The 20,288-nt window shown below is 43.9% G+C and overlaps 2 protein-coding genes across 12 annotated transcripts in view; both read right to left on the reverse strand.

The window, feature by feature from the left end:
- FAM169A (family with sequence similarity 169 member A) overlaps positions 1 to 8,733 on the reverse strand; it is an 82,569-nt gene extending 73,836 nt beyond the window's left edge. Inside the window, exon 1 of the mRNA XM_088653298.1 lies at positions 8,596 to 8,733. The gene's annotated coding sequence lies outside the window, so the exon portion shown is untranslated. The remainder of the gene's footprint in view (positions 1 to 8,595) is intronic.
- GCNT4 (glucosaminyl (N-acetyl) transferase 4) lies at positions 81 to 18,725 on the reverse strand. 11 transcript variants are annotated; one of them, XM_088653311.1, is made up of 4 exons: positions 18,551 to 18,725; positions 17,670 to 18,260; positions 8,596 to 8,781; positions 81 to 1,851 (listed from the first exon to the last, which is right to left on the reverse strand). In XM_088653311.1, exon 4 carries the CDS (start codon positions 1,848 to 1,850, stop codon positions 495 to 497), a length of 1,356 nt encoding a protein of 451 aa, XP_088509437.1. In that variant the 5' UTR covers position 1,851; positions 8,596 to 8,781; positions 17,670 to 18,260; positions 18,551 to 18,725; the 3' UTR covers positions 81 to 494. The 11 variants fall into 11 exon arrangements, with proteins under 11 accessions (XP_088509437.1, XP_088509434.1, XP_088509435.1 ...); XM_088653308.1 differs by having other exon boundaries at positions 17,945 to 18,263; XM_088653309.1 differs by having other exon boundaries at positions 17,670 to 18,263.
- Between the last annotated feature and the right edge of the window lie 1,563 nt (positions 18,726 to 20,288).

Below are 20,288 nucleotides of genomic sequence, written 5' to 3' on the forward strand. Positions count from 1 at the left end.
TTCACCTATGCGTCCCTGCGCATAGTTTGGAGTAGGAGGGGTCAGAGCTGCCCTCTTCTTTTTTTTCTTCTAATGCTGGATTTGGATTGGTACTCCTTGTCTATAGATCCTTGCATGCAACATGCATACACATGACAACATGCAAGAATCATCTTGCGTTGGTCAACGGTTTGGGTTTCACTGTGGCAGAAAGCAGAGCAAATTTGTAAAGGGGCGCCGAGTTCAAAAGTATTGAGAACCACCAGATTAAGACAAGGACCTTCTTGGTCTTTTGAATTGCTGTAGAGTGCCTCTCACTTCCCATGATCCTACCTCTACTCCAAGGATCTAAACAAGCCTTGCATTTAATTCCACGTATTAGCAGTGTACTAGAATTCCACTGAGACAGATCAGAGAGATGCTTTTAGGAGGTATTCCAAGGAGTGATATGGCTCGATCCAGCAATTCCACATTTTAAAAAATGGCCGGAGTCCAGCCATAGGTATGCTATATTGTTATGAGACATCTGTAAATGTCCTGTGCATAAAAAGTTTTTCAGAAGACAAGTCAACCCATTCCTTCTGCTGATCTGCAAGCATTTCTGCCAAACATTTTATTAAAACCGGGTCCACTTTTGAGTCGAATTTGTTAGCAAACCAGTGCCCATAGTTTATAAGCCACCTCAATTCTGCAGCTGCATAGATGCACACACTACGGAGATGTGTACCAGTACAGGGAGGATAGAGATGGTCTTCAAGGTAATTCCATTTTACTAAACGAGTTTTGCTCTGAAGATCTGAGATATCCTGAGCTGTCCTTGAAATCCCTCCAGGTGCTCCAGGAACACGAACAAGTGTTGCCCAGAAATGTTCATCGGGTGAATAAGTGTCCTTTGACCATTCAAAAAAATCTTGAGCAATGGAACTTTTTAGGACATGCTGTACAAAAGCTCGACATAACACAAAATAGGCACTGCCTACAAAAACTTCAATATTGTGGGGTGGTGGGTCCTTAGAGATATTGGTTTTCACAGGCATCTTCATGTCATAAGGCATTTTCTGAAGTTCGTAGTGATAGGTAAATCGTTCCTTTTTACTGCTACTCGGTTTGGTTGTCTCCAGCATGTTTCCTTCATTTAACTTCTTAAATTCAGACACCAGCTCGAAGTTTGATCTCAGAGGGAAATCTTGGCCACATAAATTGATTACATACTTCCATGGGATGGAGGACTTAAGCAAATCAGATAAGCAATTCAAATCTGCCTGGAGCCTTGAAATATGGGCATATTCCACCACCTCCAATTTGGACGCAATGAAAATATTGGGGAAACATTTGGCCAGATTATCCAAAGCATTCTTAAAAGTGCTAGAGGACTTTTTGTCATAATGGATACAGTAAACATTTTGACTGCTGTATATTGTATGGATGAGCCTCTCAACCATTACTGCATCTTTATGAACAACCAGAGAATAAGCTAATGGGAATTTTTTCTCTTCCAGAGAGACGGGCTTTAGGTGATATCCTCTAATTGCACGGTACAGCTGGCAGTTACTAGTCATTGTTACAACGTCTTCATCATCTAAATCGATAATGGATTGTCTCCTTATCTCTAAAGATTTCCCAATCTCCACAGGATCCTGATCATATATGGAGGAACAGTTAATCTCATACTGGGTGCCTTTTTGGGAAAATGGGTATTTGTTTTTCACAAATGATGAGGTGCTTAAAAAAGGTTCTACAAAATAAATATTTTTGTGAGGGAGCAGCTCAACTGTGAGAAGTTTCAGCAGCAAGAGCAGCCACGCTGTTAAAAACAAGATCAAGAGATGCCGTCTTGTTGGATAATTAGAGGAGCATTTATGTCTCTTCATTCTGTGAAAAGAAAGAAGACATAGCCACGGAATTAAAGACAATTCTATACTTTTCACATATGAGACAAACACTGACAAGACTGCAGCTCTAATGGGATGCTTCTACAATTCCTTACGATAATCTCAAACCACCACCAACTAAATATGATTCATTAACTTTACACAAAACTGTGTTTCCTGAATCCCAAGTCTGAACAGTAAATGAAATGAAGTATCAGCTGTCATAATTACTGCTTGGGTTACTAAAAAGGTAAAAAGGTAAAGGACCCATGGACAGTTAAGTCCAGTCAAAGGCGACTCTGAGGTTGTGGCGTTCATCTCGCTTTCAGACCAAGGGAGCCAGCGTTTGTCCACAGACAGCTTTCCGGGTCGTGTGGCCAGCATGGCTAAATCTCTTCTGGCGCAACGAACACTGTGATGAAAGCCGGAGTGCACAGAAACACCATTTACCTTCCCACCACAACAGTACCTATTTATCTACTTGCACTGGCATGCTTTCGAACTGCTAAGTTGGCAGGAGTTGGGACAGAGCAACGGGAGCTCACTTCATCATGGGGATTCAAACCACCAACCTTCCAATTGGCAAGCCCAAGAGGCTCAGTTGTTTAGACCACAGCGCCACCCGCATCTGCTGGGGCTACTATGCTGAACTAGTGAAGTGTCCACTGATTTGACAGACTGGAGCAGAAACCAGGCTGTCCTAAGCATGAGGGACAGCCACACTCCATCGCCCACTGTGGCTCCTCCCTGCCCTGTCCTTCTCAGTGATGAAAGAGCAAAGTTACACCTGACAGGGAGCCTCCTAAGACCCCTCTCGACAGTGATGCTGGTGCTCTTGCTGGACAAACGAGAAAGAGAATGAGATTTGGTACTGTGTATAGAGGCTGAATGTCACGGTTAAAATTTTACCAGTTTGGGGGAACATCTATATAGGTAGCACAACGGATTTTGCTGATGCATTGAATAAAACTTGAATAAAAAAGAAATGGGTAAAGTAGGCCAGCTCTTCACAAAGAAGAATGGTGAATAATCAAAATCCGTATTAGCGCAATACCATTAGTAGGCCAATTAAAATGGCCACAATACATTTCTCTTTCACAAGAGGCAACCTGAAATCTACACAGCACCTCGCAGGAACATCTGCCACCTGCAACACTCCATCTGAAGATGCTTTTAATGGCCAACATGTCTACCGTTACTTTTTGTGGATACATCAGGGATGGCCCCCCACAATCCCATCATTGCTGACCATGATGGCTGGGGCTGATGAGAGTTGGAATCCAACAGTTCCTGGAAGACTACAGGTTCTCCATCCCTGGTAGAAAAGCCAGTACCTTTCTCCTGCTACAACTCATCATTGAACATTGGCCATGCTGACTGGGACTGGTGGTAGTCTAAAACATCTTGGGGGGGGCACCACATTGGCTACCCCTGCTATATAAATTGATTAGTGAAGATTACAGTTGTTCTTTGTTTTTGTTTTTTTAATAATTATTTTTATTAAGGATTTTCGTGGGTTACAAAGGTAGTGCAGTGTCTCATGCATCATTTTTACACATCAATCTTACTTGTTGAGACATTATGAGGAAGGGGGGAAAGAGGTGGATGGGATGGGGAGTTGGGTGTGGTGGATTGTCAATGTTTCTGTTTTTCTTGATATGTGTAGGGGTTCGGCATCAGCGTCGTTTGTGCAGGTTCTCTGTCTCTCTCACCAACAGTTGTTCTTTGTTGTGTTTTCTCTCCACTACAGTATTTTAAAAACCCTACTATTTTAAACATACTGTGTTTTTGTACAGTTTTGATCTGGGTTTTCTTTTCTTCTCCATTTCCTTAATAATAAGACTTTCCCTTTTTATGTGCCAACGTGCATATTTTCAAAACAATGTTGTTGTTGTTGTTGTTGTTGTTGTTGTTGTTGTTGTTTTAAACAAATACAAGAACCATTAAACACTTATCCAGCAGAACATCTGCTGGTTTTTGTTTTATCCATTGTCTCTAGACATACACTTACACGTTCAATATCAAACATATTACTTAATGTAACCCGTCCACTGAGAAAACTGAGCAGTTGGTATAAGAAGGTTTTGATTTTGGACATTATAATAGTTAAAGACAGGGGACCATGTTTCTTGGAAGGTGTCTCTATTCATTATGCCTTTAATTGCCCTCCTCACCTCAGACGCTCAGAAATTGCTTTATCCCAGATATTATTTTTCTATAAGTTTAGGGGTATTTGTTCCTGAAGGACATCACAGCATTAACAAATAAATGTTTTGTAAAAACAGCCATGTGCGGCAACAGGCGAATGCTATATACCTGCGGGTATAGTGCGGTATATAAATAAAATAAATAAATAAAACAAAATTGTGCCAATATTTCAACTTCATGAAGTATTGTTGGGGTGGGGGGGACAACACAATGCTGGGTGTTTCTAAAACTCAGTAATGTTGTTGCTGTAAACAAGAAAACAAAGGCATGCAGTGATCCACACCCAAATATATTCCTTTTAGCAGCAACATTGCCGGGGGACATTTATTGTTATATGAAACATACTGAGGGTGCCAAACCCTCCGCTTTTAAATGGAACTACCAGTATGCATAAAGGCTGAAGCCTCAAGAATTCCTTTTCTTGTGAAAAGGAGTCCTCTCACGTCAAGTGCCTGGGCACACAGTCAGCAGCAAGGGAAACACCAGGCAGCTGGGTTAGCTCCTCGCAGATTTGTTGAAAGAGACAGTTCAGAAACACACCGTCAGCAGAGGATACACATACACAGAGATTGGCAACACGATGCCTTGTTCAGCAAATACTGTACAGTGGGTGCATTGTACAGTCTTTATTATGCAAAACCCGTTACAAATTGAGAGCTTTGCCCTCAAACAGACTGATGAATACATAAATGGTGAACCAACATAATTTCTGAATAGCTCCGGAATAAGTGTTGGATATAGCCATATATTTGCTTGTAGCTAACATCATGTGGACTGGCAGGCCACCTCGTTTTCTAAACCCCAGAAGGCTGAGTTTTAACTACAAGGCAAAATATTCTAAACATAGCACCATCTTCAGAAACCCTGGTGTACTGAAAAAGCATAATGATTTAGCTGCAATTTCTCAAAAGGTTTTATGTGATGCATGAGATCATGCTAACCCCAAACTCACAATCTCTAATCTGCCACAGAATGAGGGTCTACACCAGGCACCCCCAAACTGCGGCCCTCCAGATGTTTTGGCCTACAACTCCCATGATCCCTAGCTAACAGGACCAGTGGTCGGGGAGGATGGGAATTGTAGTCCAAAACATCTGGAGGGCCGAAGTTTGGGGATGCCTGGTCTACACTGTTCTTGATCCTAGGGCTACTTAGCACTTGGCCTTTCAAAATGAGAGGCCCTAGTTTTCTGGTTTGCATCAGAACCTTGTGTGTTTAGTGCAGGAGTGAGGAACCTCAGGTGGGCAGGGTGGAGGCAAAAATGGCCCTCCAGACCTCTTTGTCTGGCCTTTGGGGCTCTCCCCAGGCCACACACCCTCACTTGACCCTGCTTTGCACCCCAAGTGTTTTTACCTGACTAGAATGTGTCACTTGCCTCTTCTTTGGTGCGATTATGCATGTGGATAGAGATGAACGTTGGTAGATTCAGGGCAGACAAATGGAAGCACTTCTTCATAAATCACATAGTTAAACTATGGAATTTGCTACCACAAGATGTACTGATGACCAGCAACTTGGATGGATCCATAGAAGGATAAAACAAATTCATGGAAAATACGACTACTGGCCACAATGTCTATGTTCTACCTTGACTGTCAAGAGGCAGTGTGCCTCTGAATGCCATGTGCTGGGAATTAGAGGAAGGGAAGGGCCTGTTGCACTCAGGTCTTGCTTGTGGGTTTCTCATAGGCATCAAGTCAGCCATTGTGAGAATGGGATGCTGGACCAGATGGACCCTTGGCCTAAATGAGCAAGAGTCTTATTACCTTTTCCTCATTTGCAAAGTTGCCCCCAACTTGTGGAGGTCAATAGGAAAGAGATTTGGGAGGTGGACTAGCCCACCTTACATGTAGAATAAACTTAGAAGATGAATGTGTGACTCCAGGTAAGGAAGGATAAGATTGAAGCCTAAAAATGCAATCCTGTTCTCATTTACCTGTGAGTAAACCCCACCATGCACAGCAGAGCATATTCTAAGTAGATATTTATAGGGTTGGGCTGAAGGCACATTTACTTGCAAGTAATCCTCACTGAACAAAACAGGGCTTACTTTGAGTAGACCTACATAGGGTTGGGCTATATAAGATGGCTCTCGTCCTTTGAAGGATTCCATCTGGTTTCTCACTTAAGTTTGAAATACACTGCATGATGTAAACAAGCATTTACACCTTAGATACTTTTCTGGGCAAGAGGTGCTAAGTGACATCAAAGTATTTTAATCAAATTATCACCTCAGCTGAGTCACAAATCTTTAAATAGCCCAACTGGTACCAGGCAAGATTTCTTGTAGTTGCACACCCCCACAAACGAGGCACAAAATGTTTTGTGCAAATGTACAGGTTATCCCTGTGTGTGTGTGTGTGTGTGTGTGTGTGTGTGTGTGTTTGTGTGTCACAAGCCTTCATGCATTTATTGTTTATATAAACGAGCAAGAATTAACTTGTCCTTAGTTCAGGAAAAGGAGAGCATGAAATAACTACAATGATTAAAGCAAATCTACTGCAAATTTCATGCTGCTTGTGTCTATAGCGGTTTTATGGATTTCCATCAGGCTGCCAAAAAAAAGAAAGTTTAACGTCTTTTCTCCCTGCCACATTTAGAATGCAATTTATATGGGAGAGGAGAAGAGGTGCTAAAGGATTATCAAATCCTTGCTAAAAATTACCGTATAAATTTGTCTTGTTTATTCCAGGTCTATGGAGATACCTAATTACCTGGAGATGCTTCTGCATATACAGTATACACTACATACGCAAAGGCCTTGTTTCAAGCTAGGACTGGTCTTCTCTCACTTTTTACATTCTGTTGCCTACTAATCACTTTTAGCCCTTATAAGGTCTCAGCGATGACACTCAGGGGTTGACAATACTAACAGGAAAGCCATGCAACTCTAGAGCTAAGCATGTCATCTTCCAATTTTATTATTACCAGTATGGTTCTTTTGCTTCCTTGGCCTACCCAATTTTATTCATTTCAAGGGCATTACTAATTTTCCTTGTGCTGTAATCATGCGAGTTTACCAAGGATTGAGGGCTGAGGAAACCTGTAGTTTGGCCTTTCCCTGTTAGGATTTATACAAAACAAAGGAAATTGAGTCATACACTCTTTCCTCCCTGCATGAATGGCTCATTGCGCAGGCTGTAAGCATTCTGGAGTTCCCAACACAGCACTGGGCACAGGAAACTTCCATGTAAAGGCAATATGCCAGCATTATAAGGGGGTTCTGCTTATAGAGCTAACTTTCAGTTAACAAGATGCCTCCACATAGCTACTTTCCTCTCCTAATTGCGTGTTTACTCACAATGGGCCAACAAAATTCAAACCTGTTAGCCTGCCTTCCTGTTGTTTCCAAACATCTCTGAGTCACCTCCAAACAGGTTTATTCCTGCTATCATGACATGCTTGTTTCATTTCAATAAAAGCAACATGCAGCAGACAAAAGCTGCGTTTGAAACTCAGTTATGTGCCAAATGGCTTCATAAACCAGGGTTAACCTCACCAAAACGGAATGCTTAGTTGCCATTTTGGGGGCAGACGGCTTGAAAGTCCTATTTTTCAATACAGCTTTTTGGTTCCTGAAATTCATTCTGATTGTGCAGATAAAATATATGTAACAGAGATAATTCTACAATCTCTGTTGCTAGTGTGGGAAAACAGTCAAGAGCCAAGGATCCCCAGGCATGCACCTCCAGATTGTGGAGACATCAGGCACTATCCTGGCACCCGGGCATTTTTGTTCAAATCCACGTGATGGGGTCAGCTTTTGTTGCTCTGTCCCAGCCTCTTCCAACCTAGCAGTTCAAAAGCATACCAGTTCAAGTAGATAAATAGGTACCGCTGCAGTGGGAAGATAAATGGTGTTTCGTGCGCTCTGGGCACTCGTAACAGTGACCTGTTGTGCCAGAAGTGGTTTAGTCATTCTGGCCACATGACCCGGAAAGCTTTCTGATATTTGACTATCCCAAATGCAATGTGCAACATACGAATTTCAAAGAGGATTCTAGAGAGGTTAGACCAGGCATCCCAAACTTCGGCCCTCCAGATGTTTTGGACTACAATTCCCATCATCCCTGACCACTGGTCCTCGTAGCTAGGGATCATGGGAGTTGTAGGCCAGAACATCTGGAGGTCCGCAGTTTGGGGATGCCTGGGTTAGACCCACTGCATTTGTAAAAGGTAAAGGTAAAGGGACCCCTGACCATTGTTCCAGTCGCGAATGACTCTGGGGTTGCGGCGCTCATCTTGCTTTACTGGCTGAGGGAGCCGGCGTACACCTTCCGGGTCATGTGGCCAGCATGACTAAGCCGCTTCTGGCGAACCAGAGCAGCGCACGGAAATGCCGTTTACCTTCCCACCTATTTATCTACTTGCACTTTGATGTGATTTCGAACTGCTAGGTTGGCAGGAGCAAGGACTGAGCAATGGGAGCTCACCCCGTCACAGGGATTCGAACCACAGACCTTCTGATCGGCAAGCCCTAGGCACAGTGGTTTAACCCACAGCGCCACCCGCATCCCTACCGCATTTGTAGACCTACCTTTTATATCTCTCTGTATCCTGTTTCCTTTGTGCTGAGTTGTAGGATACTTTGTAGTCACCATGTAAACTGATGGGTTACATCCAAATAGTTCTTTCCCGTATTTGTATCAGCTCTGCTCTAGACCAATCTCTCTTTTCAAGTATGTAGCCATTCTATGCAAGTATGAAGGAAAAACACTTCTTTCTGTTAAGGTCAAAGAAAAAGGGGGTTAAGATGTCTTAAAATAGTTTCCTGCACTGACATAACAATCTGAATTTTGAATGAACTCTGAATGAATCTGAATTTTGAATGAACTGTGAACTCTACTTTGGGAAATAGCTTTTAGACTTCAAATACATCCTTCTGAGTAAACATGCTTGGGGTGGCGCTGTGATGCTTTAGGCAACACCTCAGTGTTCTGTGTTTTCATTAGCTTTGTATAACAGTATAAAACACACTTCTGAAGTTTCCAGCAACTGTAACTTTTCATTCAATCCAGTTTTCTACTTTCTGAATTCTGCACATGTACTCAGAGGTCTCACTGAGTGTAATAGAGCTTACTCTTAGGAAAGTGTGTCCACACTGCAGCCTTGAAAATACTGCTTCCTCATCATTTGGTCAATACTACATAACATTTATGCCTTTTAAAAACAAGCATCTATTTTTTTTGGATACTTCAACTTCTCTGTGACTCGCACTGGAATTTCAACCTGGCAGCCTATCATTAGGATCTTTGTTTTGGTGTTTCAAGGAGCATGATGGATTATGTTGCATAAGGCAGCTTTTAGAATTTTTTTCTTCACCCTTCCCTAGACAAATAAAAAAAAAAGTATCTGGCTTGTCTTAGACTAAAGTATCCTTCTGTCACAGTTACTTGCACAAGCTGACACCATACTAACATTAAATCTTAACTTTTAAATTTAACATTGCATTATTAGTATTATTTTTAAAAATGTTTATTATTTGTTTAGTGCTTAAAACACACACAAATAAAAAAATAAGACTAGTAATGTATTTTGATGTGTGTTGGAAGCCACCCAGAGTGGCAGGGGAGACCCAGTCAGATGGGCAGGGTATAAATAAATTATTATTATTATTAACAGAAAACATAAGTTATGGGGGTATAAGAAAAGCAGGAAGAAACCATGTTGTGTGCCTATTTTATTTCAACAAACTTTATATGCCACTTGATTGTAATATAAAGCAGTTAACAAGAAATATTTTAAAGTATCAGCAAAAAATATGTAAAAAACATTTTAAAAATATCATCCTGGTTGCAAAATTTCTTTATTTACTTTAAATTAAGAACTATAATTTACATCATTGCCTGCATTTGCTTTCCAGTTTTCAGCATCCTTGAGACAAAATATGAATCTATTTTCTTGTTTCCACTACTCAAATCTAATTAAACTTTCATGATCATAAATCAATTTGCAATATTCAATTAACTATAGGAAAAGATTACTGTCATGGCTACAACAGTCTCTTGGTTCATTTCCATTATAAGGATTAAGTTGTCCCTTAATTCCTTCAAATGATCAACTGGGCAATTTCATTCAGATAATCAACTAATTAACAGTTAAGAATTTTCTTCTGCAACATTAATCCCTTCAGACAGCCAATCATATATAGGAATAGTGAACTCTATTCTCCAAATGCCTTTTTTTTATGTTGCCAAAATAGCAACATCCGCACACTTAAGGGAGGTTATTGGGAAACCCTAACATTTGCAAAAGTATTTTTAAAAATTGGGGAGGTGGCTCAAAATCAGCGCAATGAGTACTAAGAATACTTAATGGCCACAGAATGCTGGCAGATTCTAGGTGCTCACAGACCGTTTGCTTAATGATCTGCTCTATAATCTTTCCTGGTATTGATGTCAGGCTGACTGGGTGGTAATTGTTTGGGTCCTCCCTTTTCCCCTTTTTGAATATAGGGACAACATTTGCCATCCTCCAGTCTGCTGGGACTTCGCCTTTTCTCCAGGAATTCTCAAAGATAACTGCCAGTGGTTCTGAAATCACCTCTGCCAGTTCTTTTAGGAAGCCTGTAGGCATATTCATACCCTTATCTAGCTCTCCACCCATGCTTAAAGCACTCTTGTACCACTTCATTGGCTTCCCCAAAGAATCCTGGCAACAGCAGTTGGTTAAGGATGCTGGGAACCGTAGCTCTATGAGAGGCCTCCTAACAACTCTCAGCAGCCTTAACAAACTGCTGTTCCCATAATTCTTTGAGGGAAGCAAAGAATTGTTGAAAGTGCCATAACAGTGCTTTAAATACATGGTGTGGTCGGTCAATGGAAACAAGCAGGCAAACACGCTGAAGGTTCAGTTCCACCCTATGGATACTCTTTCACACGCAAGAGCTGCACCCATAAGGTTTGCACCATCATTACCATAACACACTATGTGTGTACGTTGTGTGTGTGATATATTGCAGTCACATGTGTACAGAGCAAATTGCCCATAAAACCCTCTCCTTAAGAGAGACAGACACGCCTGCAAATTTAATTAATATCTGCCAAAAAAGGAGGGAGTCGTTTCTGTGGAAGTGTCAGCAAGTGAAGGACGGTTTATTTACAATCTAAAGATTATTACGGTTGTAGCCAATGTTAGTCCTACTCAGAGCAGACCTACTGAAATTAATTTCATTAGGTCTACTAGGAGTGGGAATTAGATGGCTAAATAATAAATAAAATTATTTATTTATTTATTTATACCCCACCCATCTGGCTGGTCAGCTCCCAACAGAATATTAAAAATGCAATAAAACATCAAACATTAAAAACTTCCCTAAACAAGGCTGCCTTCAGGTCAGATAGTTGTTTATTTCCTTGACATCTGATGGGAGGACGTTCCACAGGGCGGTTGCCAGTACCAAGAAGGCCCTCTGCCTATTCTACAACCCTTAATACCATACATTTAAAGCACACAACTTCCCCAAAGAACCTTAGGAACCATAGTTTACTTCCCACAGAGCTACAGTTCCACACACCTTTAGCAAACTGCAGGATTTTTTGTGGGAAGTCACTGTTCTCTAAATGTCTGGAGTGGATGTGGATCTGTATTCTCTTGTACCTGCACAAGCCCCACCACTGGCTGATCCCCCCCCCCAATCAGTCAGGTTTGTCTCTAGTTTTGGAATCCCAGCTTGAGAACAGGAGATTAAAAATTGCTTGGCAAGCATTCACAACATACAATCAGCAGATGGGGAAAGGATTAAGCACCCACCTATTGCCTGCTCCAATTTTGGAATCCTGTTTCCCTTGCAATTTGTGGTTCCAATCTTACTCTCAAAAGCCACCCTGTTCAATGTGAGGCGTAATACCAGGGGCGAAACCAGGCTTTATTTCACCCGGGTCAAAGACCCAGTTTGGCACACACACCACACACATTTGCGTAGATACACACAAGTTGGGAACCTCAATGGCACCCCTTTGGAGGCTTCACCGGGGGCAAAAAACCTGGATAGCCCTCCCACCCCTGTAGGTACAGCTCTGCATAATACTATGTTACTACTCCTCCTCCCTTCAAACAGCACTATTTCAGAGAAATCTTCTGGTTCTCAAAAAGTGATAACTACATTAATGCCATCGTGGCAGTGCTATTCTATGCATGTCTACCCAGAAGTATGTTCCACGGAGGTCACAGGGACTTATTCCTAGGGAAGTGTGTACAGTGGTACCTCGGTTTAAGAACAGTCCGGTTTAAGAACGATTCGGTTTACAAACTCTGCAAAACTGGAAATAGTGTCCTGGTTTGAGAACTTTAAGGGATGCAGGTGGCGCTGTGAGGTAAACCACAGAGCCTAGGGCTTGCCGTCACCGATCAGAAGGTCGGCGGTTTGAATCCCCGCAACGTGGTGAGCTCCCATTGCTCGGTCCCTGCTCCTGCCAACCTAGCAGTTCGAAAGCATGTCAAAGTGCAAGTAGATAAATAGGTACAGCTCCGGTGGGAAGGTAAATGGCGTTTCCGTGCACTGCTCTGGTTCACCAGAAAGCAGCTTAGTCATGCTGGCCACATGACTCGGAAGCTGTCTGTGGACAAACGCCGGCTCCCTCGGCCAGTAAAGCGAGATGAGCACTGCAACCCCAGAGTCGTCTGCAACTGGACCTAACGGTCAGGAGTCCCTTTACCTTTAGCTTTGAGAACTTTACCTTGGTCTAAGAACAGAATCTAAACAGTGGAAGGGCACCGGCAGCAGGAGGCTTCATTAGGGAAAGCGTGCCTCGGTTTAAGAACACTTTCGGTTTAAGAACGGACTTCCAGAATGGATTAAGTTTGTAAACTGAGGTACCACTGTACAGGACTGCAACCCTAGATTTACAAAGGCTTACAAAGACTTTGTGCAACTTTATTCAGCTCAATCCTTACTTTGGAAAAAAAAAAAGATTTGGCAATGGAAACTTGAGTGTGTCAGGGCTGCAGGTCAAAACACAGGGATGTTAGCAGACAACAGGAAAAATGTAATTAGCACCTAATTATGGGCTATAATAGCAGTTTTTTTAAGATGAGGTTTACAGTAATTAAGATTTACTTAAAAGTTCAAATTATCATACAAGGAGTATCCAGCTAGATCTTACCACAAATGAACTGAAATCTTTTTCTACTTTTGTTCATAGCTAGGAACTGAGCAGAAGAAGGGAAAAAAAACAACCTAATCTGCTCCTGTGTTTGATGTGCAAAATCATCAAGCAAAGCTTTTTAACAACATGGAGAAACTTTATCACCTGCTAATGTGTGCACATTAAGCTGCTATTAAAAGCACAGCTATAGGGGCATTAAGAAGCAATCCACAGCTCAGTGGAAGGACATGTTTTGAATGCACAAGGATCCATGTTAAATCCCTGGCAATTCCTGTTAAAAAGATGTCAGGCTTCTGAGCTGAGAAAGACCCTGGAGATTCAGTTACAAACAGATATTGCTGGACTAGCGACAGACCAGTGAAGCAGTTTCATGTGCACAGTGGAATCAGTTGAAAATGAAAGAGCAGGAGCAAAGCAAAGGTTTATAAATGGCCCTAAATGGCCTCGGTCCAGTATACCTGAAGGAGCGTCTCCACCTCCATCATTCTGCCCGTCCAGCACCGAGGGCCTTCTGGCGGTTCCCTCGTTGCGAGAAGCCAAGTTGCAGGGAACTAGGCAGAGGGCCTTCTCGATGGTGGCGCCTGCCCTGTGGAACGCCCTCCCAACAGATGTCAAAGAGGAAAACAACTACCAGACTTTTAGAAGACATCTGAAGGCAACCCTGTTCAGGGAGGCTTTTAATGTTTAATAGATTACTGTGTTTTATTTTTCTGTTGGTAGCCGCCCAGAGTGGCTGGGGAAACCCAGCCAGATGAGCGGGGTATAAATAATTTATTATTATTATTATTATTATTATTATTATTATTATTATTCACAGTTACTCAGCTGAAGTCACTGAAATACTAGTGATATACAATGCAGGACTGTTGTTTTTTAATTCCATGGTTCATCTTCTAGTGACAAAGTAAAGCTGGTGGTGTTTATGAATTTGTATCTGTGTGAAAATTATTCTAACAAAGATTGCATGCATCCTTTCCAAGTGACAAGTTACAATTAAATTTTCGAAGTTTCAAAAGCCAGGAAGTGATTAATTGAATCAATTATGGTTAACAGCAGTAATTAATTAGACATAGGTGACAGCCTTGGATGTTCAGTTCATGGTGCGTTAAAAAACACAACACCACCCCTGCCCTTTTATTATAGGGACCATTCATCAGAAAGGTTAACTTTAAGTTCCAGATAAGAAAAATATTTCAATGCCAAATCATTTATGTTGCACAATACTCTTGATATCCAAAAGCACATTGCAGTTGTTGACTTGTCTATGCTCTCAACATTGCAAAATTGTAGGTGGGAATCTGAAGCTGTCTAGGTAGAGAATACCTAATGAGCCCATGGTTCCCAAGTTAAAATTCAATCCATTTAACCAAGTTAAAAATGCCACTTGGGTAATAACTTGCAAGCACTGGAAAAGGACATAAACCAGTGTCATTTTACAGGAAATAGCAAAGCCTATACTGTGTAATCCATTGTTATTGGTGGTGCAGTAGTGGAAAGTGCTTGTGTTTGTGCAAAGCAGAGCAGGGCATCCATTTTTTGTTGCCAATCCACCCACTCCACCTACCGGTACCTACTGCTGCCCTCTGCAAAAAAACCCATATACTGTTCCAAAGGGTTCCCCAAACCTTGTGGGCAGCTTTTGGCAGAAAAGAGGGATCTGCAGTGGGTAGTGTGAGGGGGGCAGGTGCTGTCAATTACAGCAAAGTCTCACTGTGCCACAAACCTAAATAACTAACTCTTGCAATGTAGAGACCAACTAATAAAGTGCTACTGGACATTTTTTATTTTTTTAATATATTTTGACTGTGTCAGACCAACACGGTTACCTACCTGAATCTAACTCTTGCAATGGTAATCTTCTATGTTAGTGCTTTTAGACAAGGGACAATATTTACTGCAGTTCTGTGTAGCACCCTGCCTGACAGCATGCTGCCGTTTATTTTGTTGTTGTATTTGAGAATTACAGAACCTCAATGTCAGAAGGACCTATCTAGCATAACTCTAACTGTGTTTACTCAGAAGTAGGCCCTGCTGTGCTCAGTGGGGGGTTTCTCCCACTTAAATATCCATAGGATTGCAGCTAAGTCCATACCCCTATCCTACACCATAGCTGCCAAGTTTTCCCTTTTCTCACGAGGAAGCCTATTCAGCATAAGGGAAAATCCCTTTAAAAAAGGGATAACTTGGCAGCTATGTCCTACACCAAGGCACACTTTTGTTCTTTCCAACATGTCTTACATACATCACATTAAAAGCCTCCAAGACTATAATCTCACCATTTATCAAGTAGCTTTTTCTGGCTTTTTCCTAATTCATTCTCACAATTAGGAGGCTTCTAATTCAACTCCATTGTGCCACTTGTCTACAACATCTTCCACTCGTTCAGAAAAAGCTTTAAAAAAAATGACACAACAGCTGCCTTTTCTCAACAGCTAGGCATACCTTTTTTTTCTTTCTTTATTTAGTTCCCCTGAACATTACTTTACTCACAATACACTACAAAGAAAGCCAGAGGTCAAGCTCTTTCAACAAGAAACGTCATTCGACAAGGAGGACTTTGCAACCTAGCCTTCAGAACTCCAGAACTCCTCTACTAAAAGCAACAACAAACTACTGCCGTGGGGCAGATAACTGCTACTTGGATCAAGAGGTAAAAAATCATTTAACATGAAATTTATAAAACTGGAAAATGCAGATATGTGGTGAGATTCTACTTAGAAATGTGACCCACTCAGTGAAAATAGGTTTTCTTCCTAGCAAGTGTGCACATGATTATAGGATTACAGACTTAGACACAATAGTCTTTTCATATGTAATTAATGCACCAGTGGATGGGAGGGGTGGAAATGAAAGCAGTTTCCACTAGCTCCCCATTTGTGTTTTCACTGAATTCCAGAACAGGCTCATTGTACATAAAGCTGCTTGTGTGGAAGTCCTGTTCACACATTCAGTTTGTGTGTAGGTGTAGATAGCGGCCAGAAGCTGCCCTTCCACGTGTGCTCACTGAACATGTGAATCATAACCTATGAAATGATCTTCATGAGCAATAAACAAAAATCCTCACCGTTTTTTTCAAATTGTGATGTTGAACTGATGAATTCCTCAACTTAAAAACTAAACAAAAAAGATGTCCCCGAATTATTCAGGCAACAGATTAAGTTCAAGTGAAATATATTTGAAACACAATCCCTTTTGTGATGTTTTTGTGACCTTTTTGGGTCACTTCCGAGTTTGGCGCAATGCATGTATGTGCAGTCGCACACATATTGAACATGCATAAATGGGGGGGGCTTCCTCTGTATATATGTGCTGGAAGGTTATTTAATTTGGTGGCACCTCTATTTATGATGCAGGTGGTGCTGTGGTCTAAACCACAGAGCCTAGGGCTTGCCGATCGGAAGGTCGGCGGTTCAAATCCCCACGACGGCGTGAGCTCCCGTTGTTCGGTCCCAGCTCTTGCCTACCTAGCAGTTCAAAAGCACGTCAAAGTGCAAGTAGATAAATAGGTACCGCTCTGGCGGGAAGGTAAATGGCTTTTCTGTGCGCTGCTCTGGTTCTCCAGAAGCAGCTTAGTCATGCTGGGCCACATGACCCAGAAGCTGTCTGCGGACAAACGCCAGCTCCCTTGTCCTATAGAGCGAGATGAGCACTGCAACCCCAGAGTCGTTTGCGACTGGACCTAACAGTCAGGGGTACCTTTACCTATTTATGACATTTTAAATAACAGTAACAATATTTAGCCTCGTCAGAAGACTTCACATACATTATCTCAGTAATCCATACAACAATCCTGCAATATGATCACCATAATTTGGGGAGGGGGCTGAGGCTGAGAAACAATCTAGTGAGCTCATGGGCTTATAGACTTGAATCAGGGAGATCCTGAGCCCATCCCAGCACCTTATGGTGGCAGCACAAAACCTCTAGTTTGTGACCCAAAATAGTGCAGAACTTTCACACAGGTTTTTTTTGGGGGGGGGGTAAACAAAAATTGGGAATTAATTGTTACTGGAGTGCTCTCGTCCACTGTGCTATGTAGTATTAGCCCTTTGGGTTTTGTTCTCTTTATGGAGCACCCTTTGCAGGATTTGAGTAGTTACCCTTTCCATTGAGAAAACTGCTCAGAGTCTACAAAGACACACATTAACAATATTTTAGCTGTAACCAGCTGTAAGCCATTCTCTAGGTTTTTCCCCTAGGTGAAATTTTAGACTGTGAACTCCTTGGGGCAGAGACCTGTCTTCTAATTGTCTGTTACTGCATGCACAATAAATGCAAAGTTGCCATCTTAGTAGCACACTTGCAGCTTGTAGCATTGCACACTTGAGTTCAGTACCCCTCCCACCCAAAGTGCCAAGTGGAACTCCCTTGAGTGGCCCCTTAAAATTTAAGAGAACGACTCTTTATAAAGACTCGCACCTATAGCAACCGCAGGAGAGACCAAAAAAGAATCAGCAAGAACTGGATTTCTTTTCTAAGCGCAAATATACAGAAGGAGCTGCACCTGTTGATTGTCTGCCCATCACTCTCGGTCAATAAAAGCAAGGGCCTCTGGCCATTGAAAGGCAGCAAGCTTCCCTTGATCCCAGAGAAGATGACTCTACTCCAAGCAACCTCTGGGGTCTTCTGGCCCTCCCGGGACGCCAAAGTTTCAGTTTGATGCTAGCCGGATGCTTGCACAACGCAAGATGGGAGTGACGCGAAACTTGTGCAGCGAGATCAACCTTCTGGTAGGGAAAGCAGCATCTCCTGCGGTCACGTGAAGCGCCCCAGCCTTACCTGTCTGCTCGCTCCTCCGCGAACCGGCTGTTTTGCAAGAACTGAGGAGGGGAAGGAATGTAAGCAACCATCCGAGCGATATCTCAGGGAGGGGCTAGCCGGCCGGCCCTTGGTTTCTTTGCCGGAGCTCCGCCTCAACTCCACGCGGGGTTGTTGTTAGCCAGCGGGGAAAGCGAACGGCAGGCACGCCCGATCAACTGCACAGGCACTTCGCAGAAATTACTCGGAAGTCGCCCTCCTCCTGCACGTGCTTGCTTGTCCCGAGGACATGGGGCTTCCCGAGCGTCGTCCCTGCACAAGTTGGCAGCGCCGAGCTCTGCTGCGGGAGAAATGAAGGGGGTGAGAGGCTGCGCCTTCTCCTGAGCCCCAAAGCCAACCGCGAGGACCTCGCGCGCGCTTCCTCGCCCGCCCTTTGCCGCTTCCTTCTTGAGGCAAGTAGTTCCAGTTCCTCTTTCTGCCCTTCCCTTAGTGCCGCCGCCGCCCCGCACTCCGAGCGGCTTCCTCAGGGCACTCACCTCAGGCTGCCTCAGAGCAAGGCAAGAAAGGCGGGCAAACAACGACATCTAAAAGTTTCTTTCCCTCCTGAGCAGCGAACGCGCCACTTACGAGAGCGCAGCGACTAGGCGCCGGCCCTGTCTGTCCCGGCGGTGCCAGCGGCTGCTGTGAAGTCAGGCAGATGTTTACCGCTGGCTTGGTGGCCGCGCACCCAGAGCCGCCGCCGCCGCCGCCGCCGCCGCCGCGCAGTTTCCCTTCTCGTCGCTGCCCTTCCCCATAGCGCTCTGGCGCGAGCGAGCGTGTCTGTGGGAGACGGAGTGCGCGGGAACTGTTGCTCCCTCGAAGGAGAGGACCCCATGACGTGGTCGGAGGAGGAGGGGCGCCCGGGACCTCCTTCATCCTGAGCGAGGAAGAGCAACGCTGCCGCCCGCTCAGCCCAAGAGGAACCAAAACAGCAGCTTCAGCGTGACCCCTTTTTTCGAGTCAGGAAGACTCCGCCGCCAACAACAACTCGCCGTTTCTTCTCCCCACCCGGAGGCCCCTTACCGAGCTCTGACTGACCCTTTTATGGCGTCCCGCGAGCTCACACGGGCGTGCTGGAGAACTTTGACGCGAACCTCTGCCCTCCCCTTTTCTGTAATGGGGAAAAAATGGGAAGGGAAAGGCCTCTGGGCCTTTCCTGGCTGGCCTGGAGACGCCAGGCTGTTCCAGTCCAACTCGAAATGCACATGTCGAAATAAAGAAAACGTGTCGCAAGGATGAGCAGTTCTCTCTCTCTCGCTTTCTCTGTCTCTGTCTCTGTCTCTCTCTCTCTCTCTCTCTGTGTGTGTGTGTGTGTGTGTGTGTGTGTGTGTGTGTAAAGCCAGTCTTCCTCTTCCTCCTTTCCCTCTGCTGTGTAAATAGAAGTTTAGAGCTGGCCTGGAAGGGACCCTGAGGGTCATTAAGTCCAACCCCCTGCCCACAGCCTGGGTGGCATCGAACCCCTAAAGCTTCTGGTTTACCTCCAGGAACGTGTTTTCTCTTTGCTGTCTGGGCGACCTAGATAGGCAGAGACCGAGACTGGGAACAAATCTCCATATCGAGCTCGTTCGCATCCCAACCGCCTTGTTTATGTGTTTGGAAAGGGCGGGGAAGAGCGCCGCACCTCCTCTGGTTGGTGCCCAGCGCTGTTTCGGGACTGCTCCGGACCTATTGGGAAAGCAGAGCGCTAAGGCTGCCGAGCTTTCGGTTAGGCGATTTTGGGAGACTCCAAGGGGCCGCGCGCGATGGCTGCGGAGTAGGAAGTAGGGCGAGGAAATCCAACCCAGGCGCTGGCAGATCTCGAGGGCTGGCTGTGTCGCCGCAGCCAGTTAATCCCCTTTCGCTCCTCCAACTTTTGCTCTGTGGCCGGGGTGGGTGCGGGGGGGGGAGCGCGCAGTAATTATTTGAGTGTTTTAATCAGCTTGCTTGTTTCCAATTCCACTAGTTGCAAATTTGGAAAGTTTCCAGTATTCCATTGCCCTCTGCGCGCGCGCGTGTGCAAAGCTGGACTTTTAAATCTGTTCCTCCCAGAGGACGTCGTACTTCATAGGCGGATATTGTTCGTCACGAAAAGTGGAATTTGGGATTTGTCCACATACCCATAAAAATGATAAGGAGGCGTGTTATCGCTCCCTCTTTCCTTCCTGGGAGACCTTCCGCCCCCAGAGCTGATACTTTGTAAGCGCTTGGTAGCAAGTACAATGTTCCTTTTTTATTATTTCGGAAAGCTTTTGATGGCATGCAGCCTCAATCACTCATATTGTCTAGACTGAAAGCAACCGATAATTTGTTTTGATTGGGCTTGCGCTGAGGTTTTTAATTGCTGAAG

Source organism: Zootoca vivipara, chromosome 10 (genome assembly GCF_965207765.1).
Source record: "Zootoca vivipara chromosome 10, rZooViv2.hap1.1, whole genome shotgun sequence".
Lineage (NCBI taxonomy): Eukaryota > Metazoa > Chordata > Lepidosauria > Squamata > Lacertidae > Zootoca > Zootoca vivipara.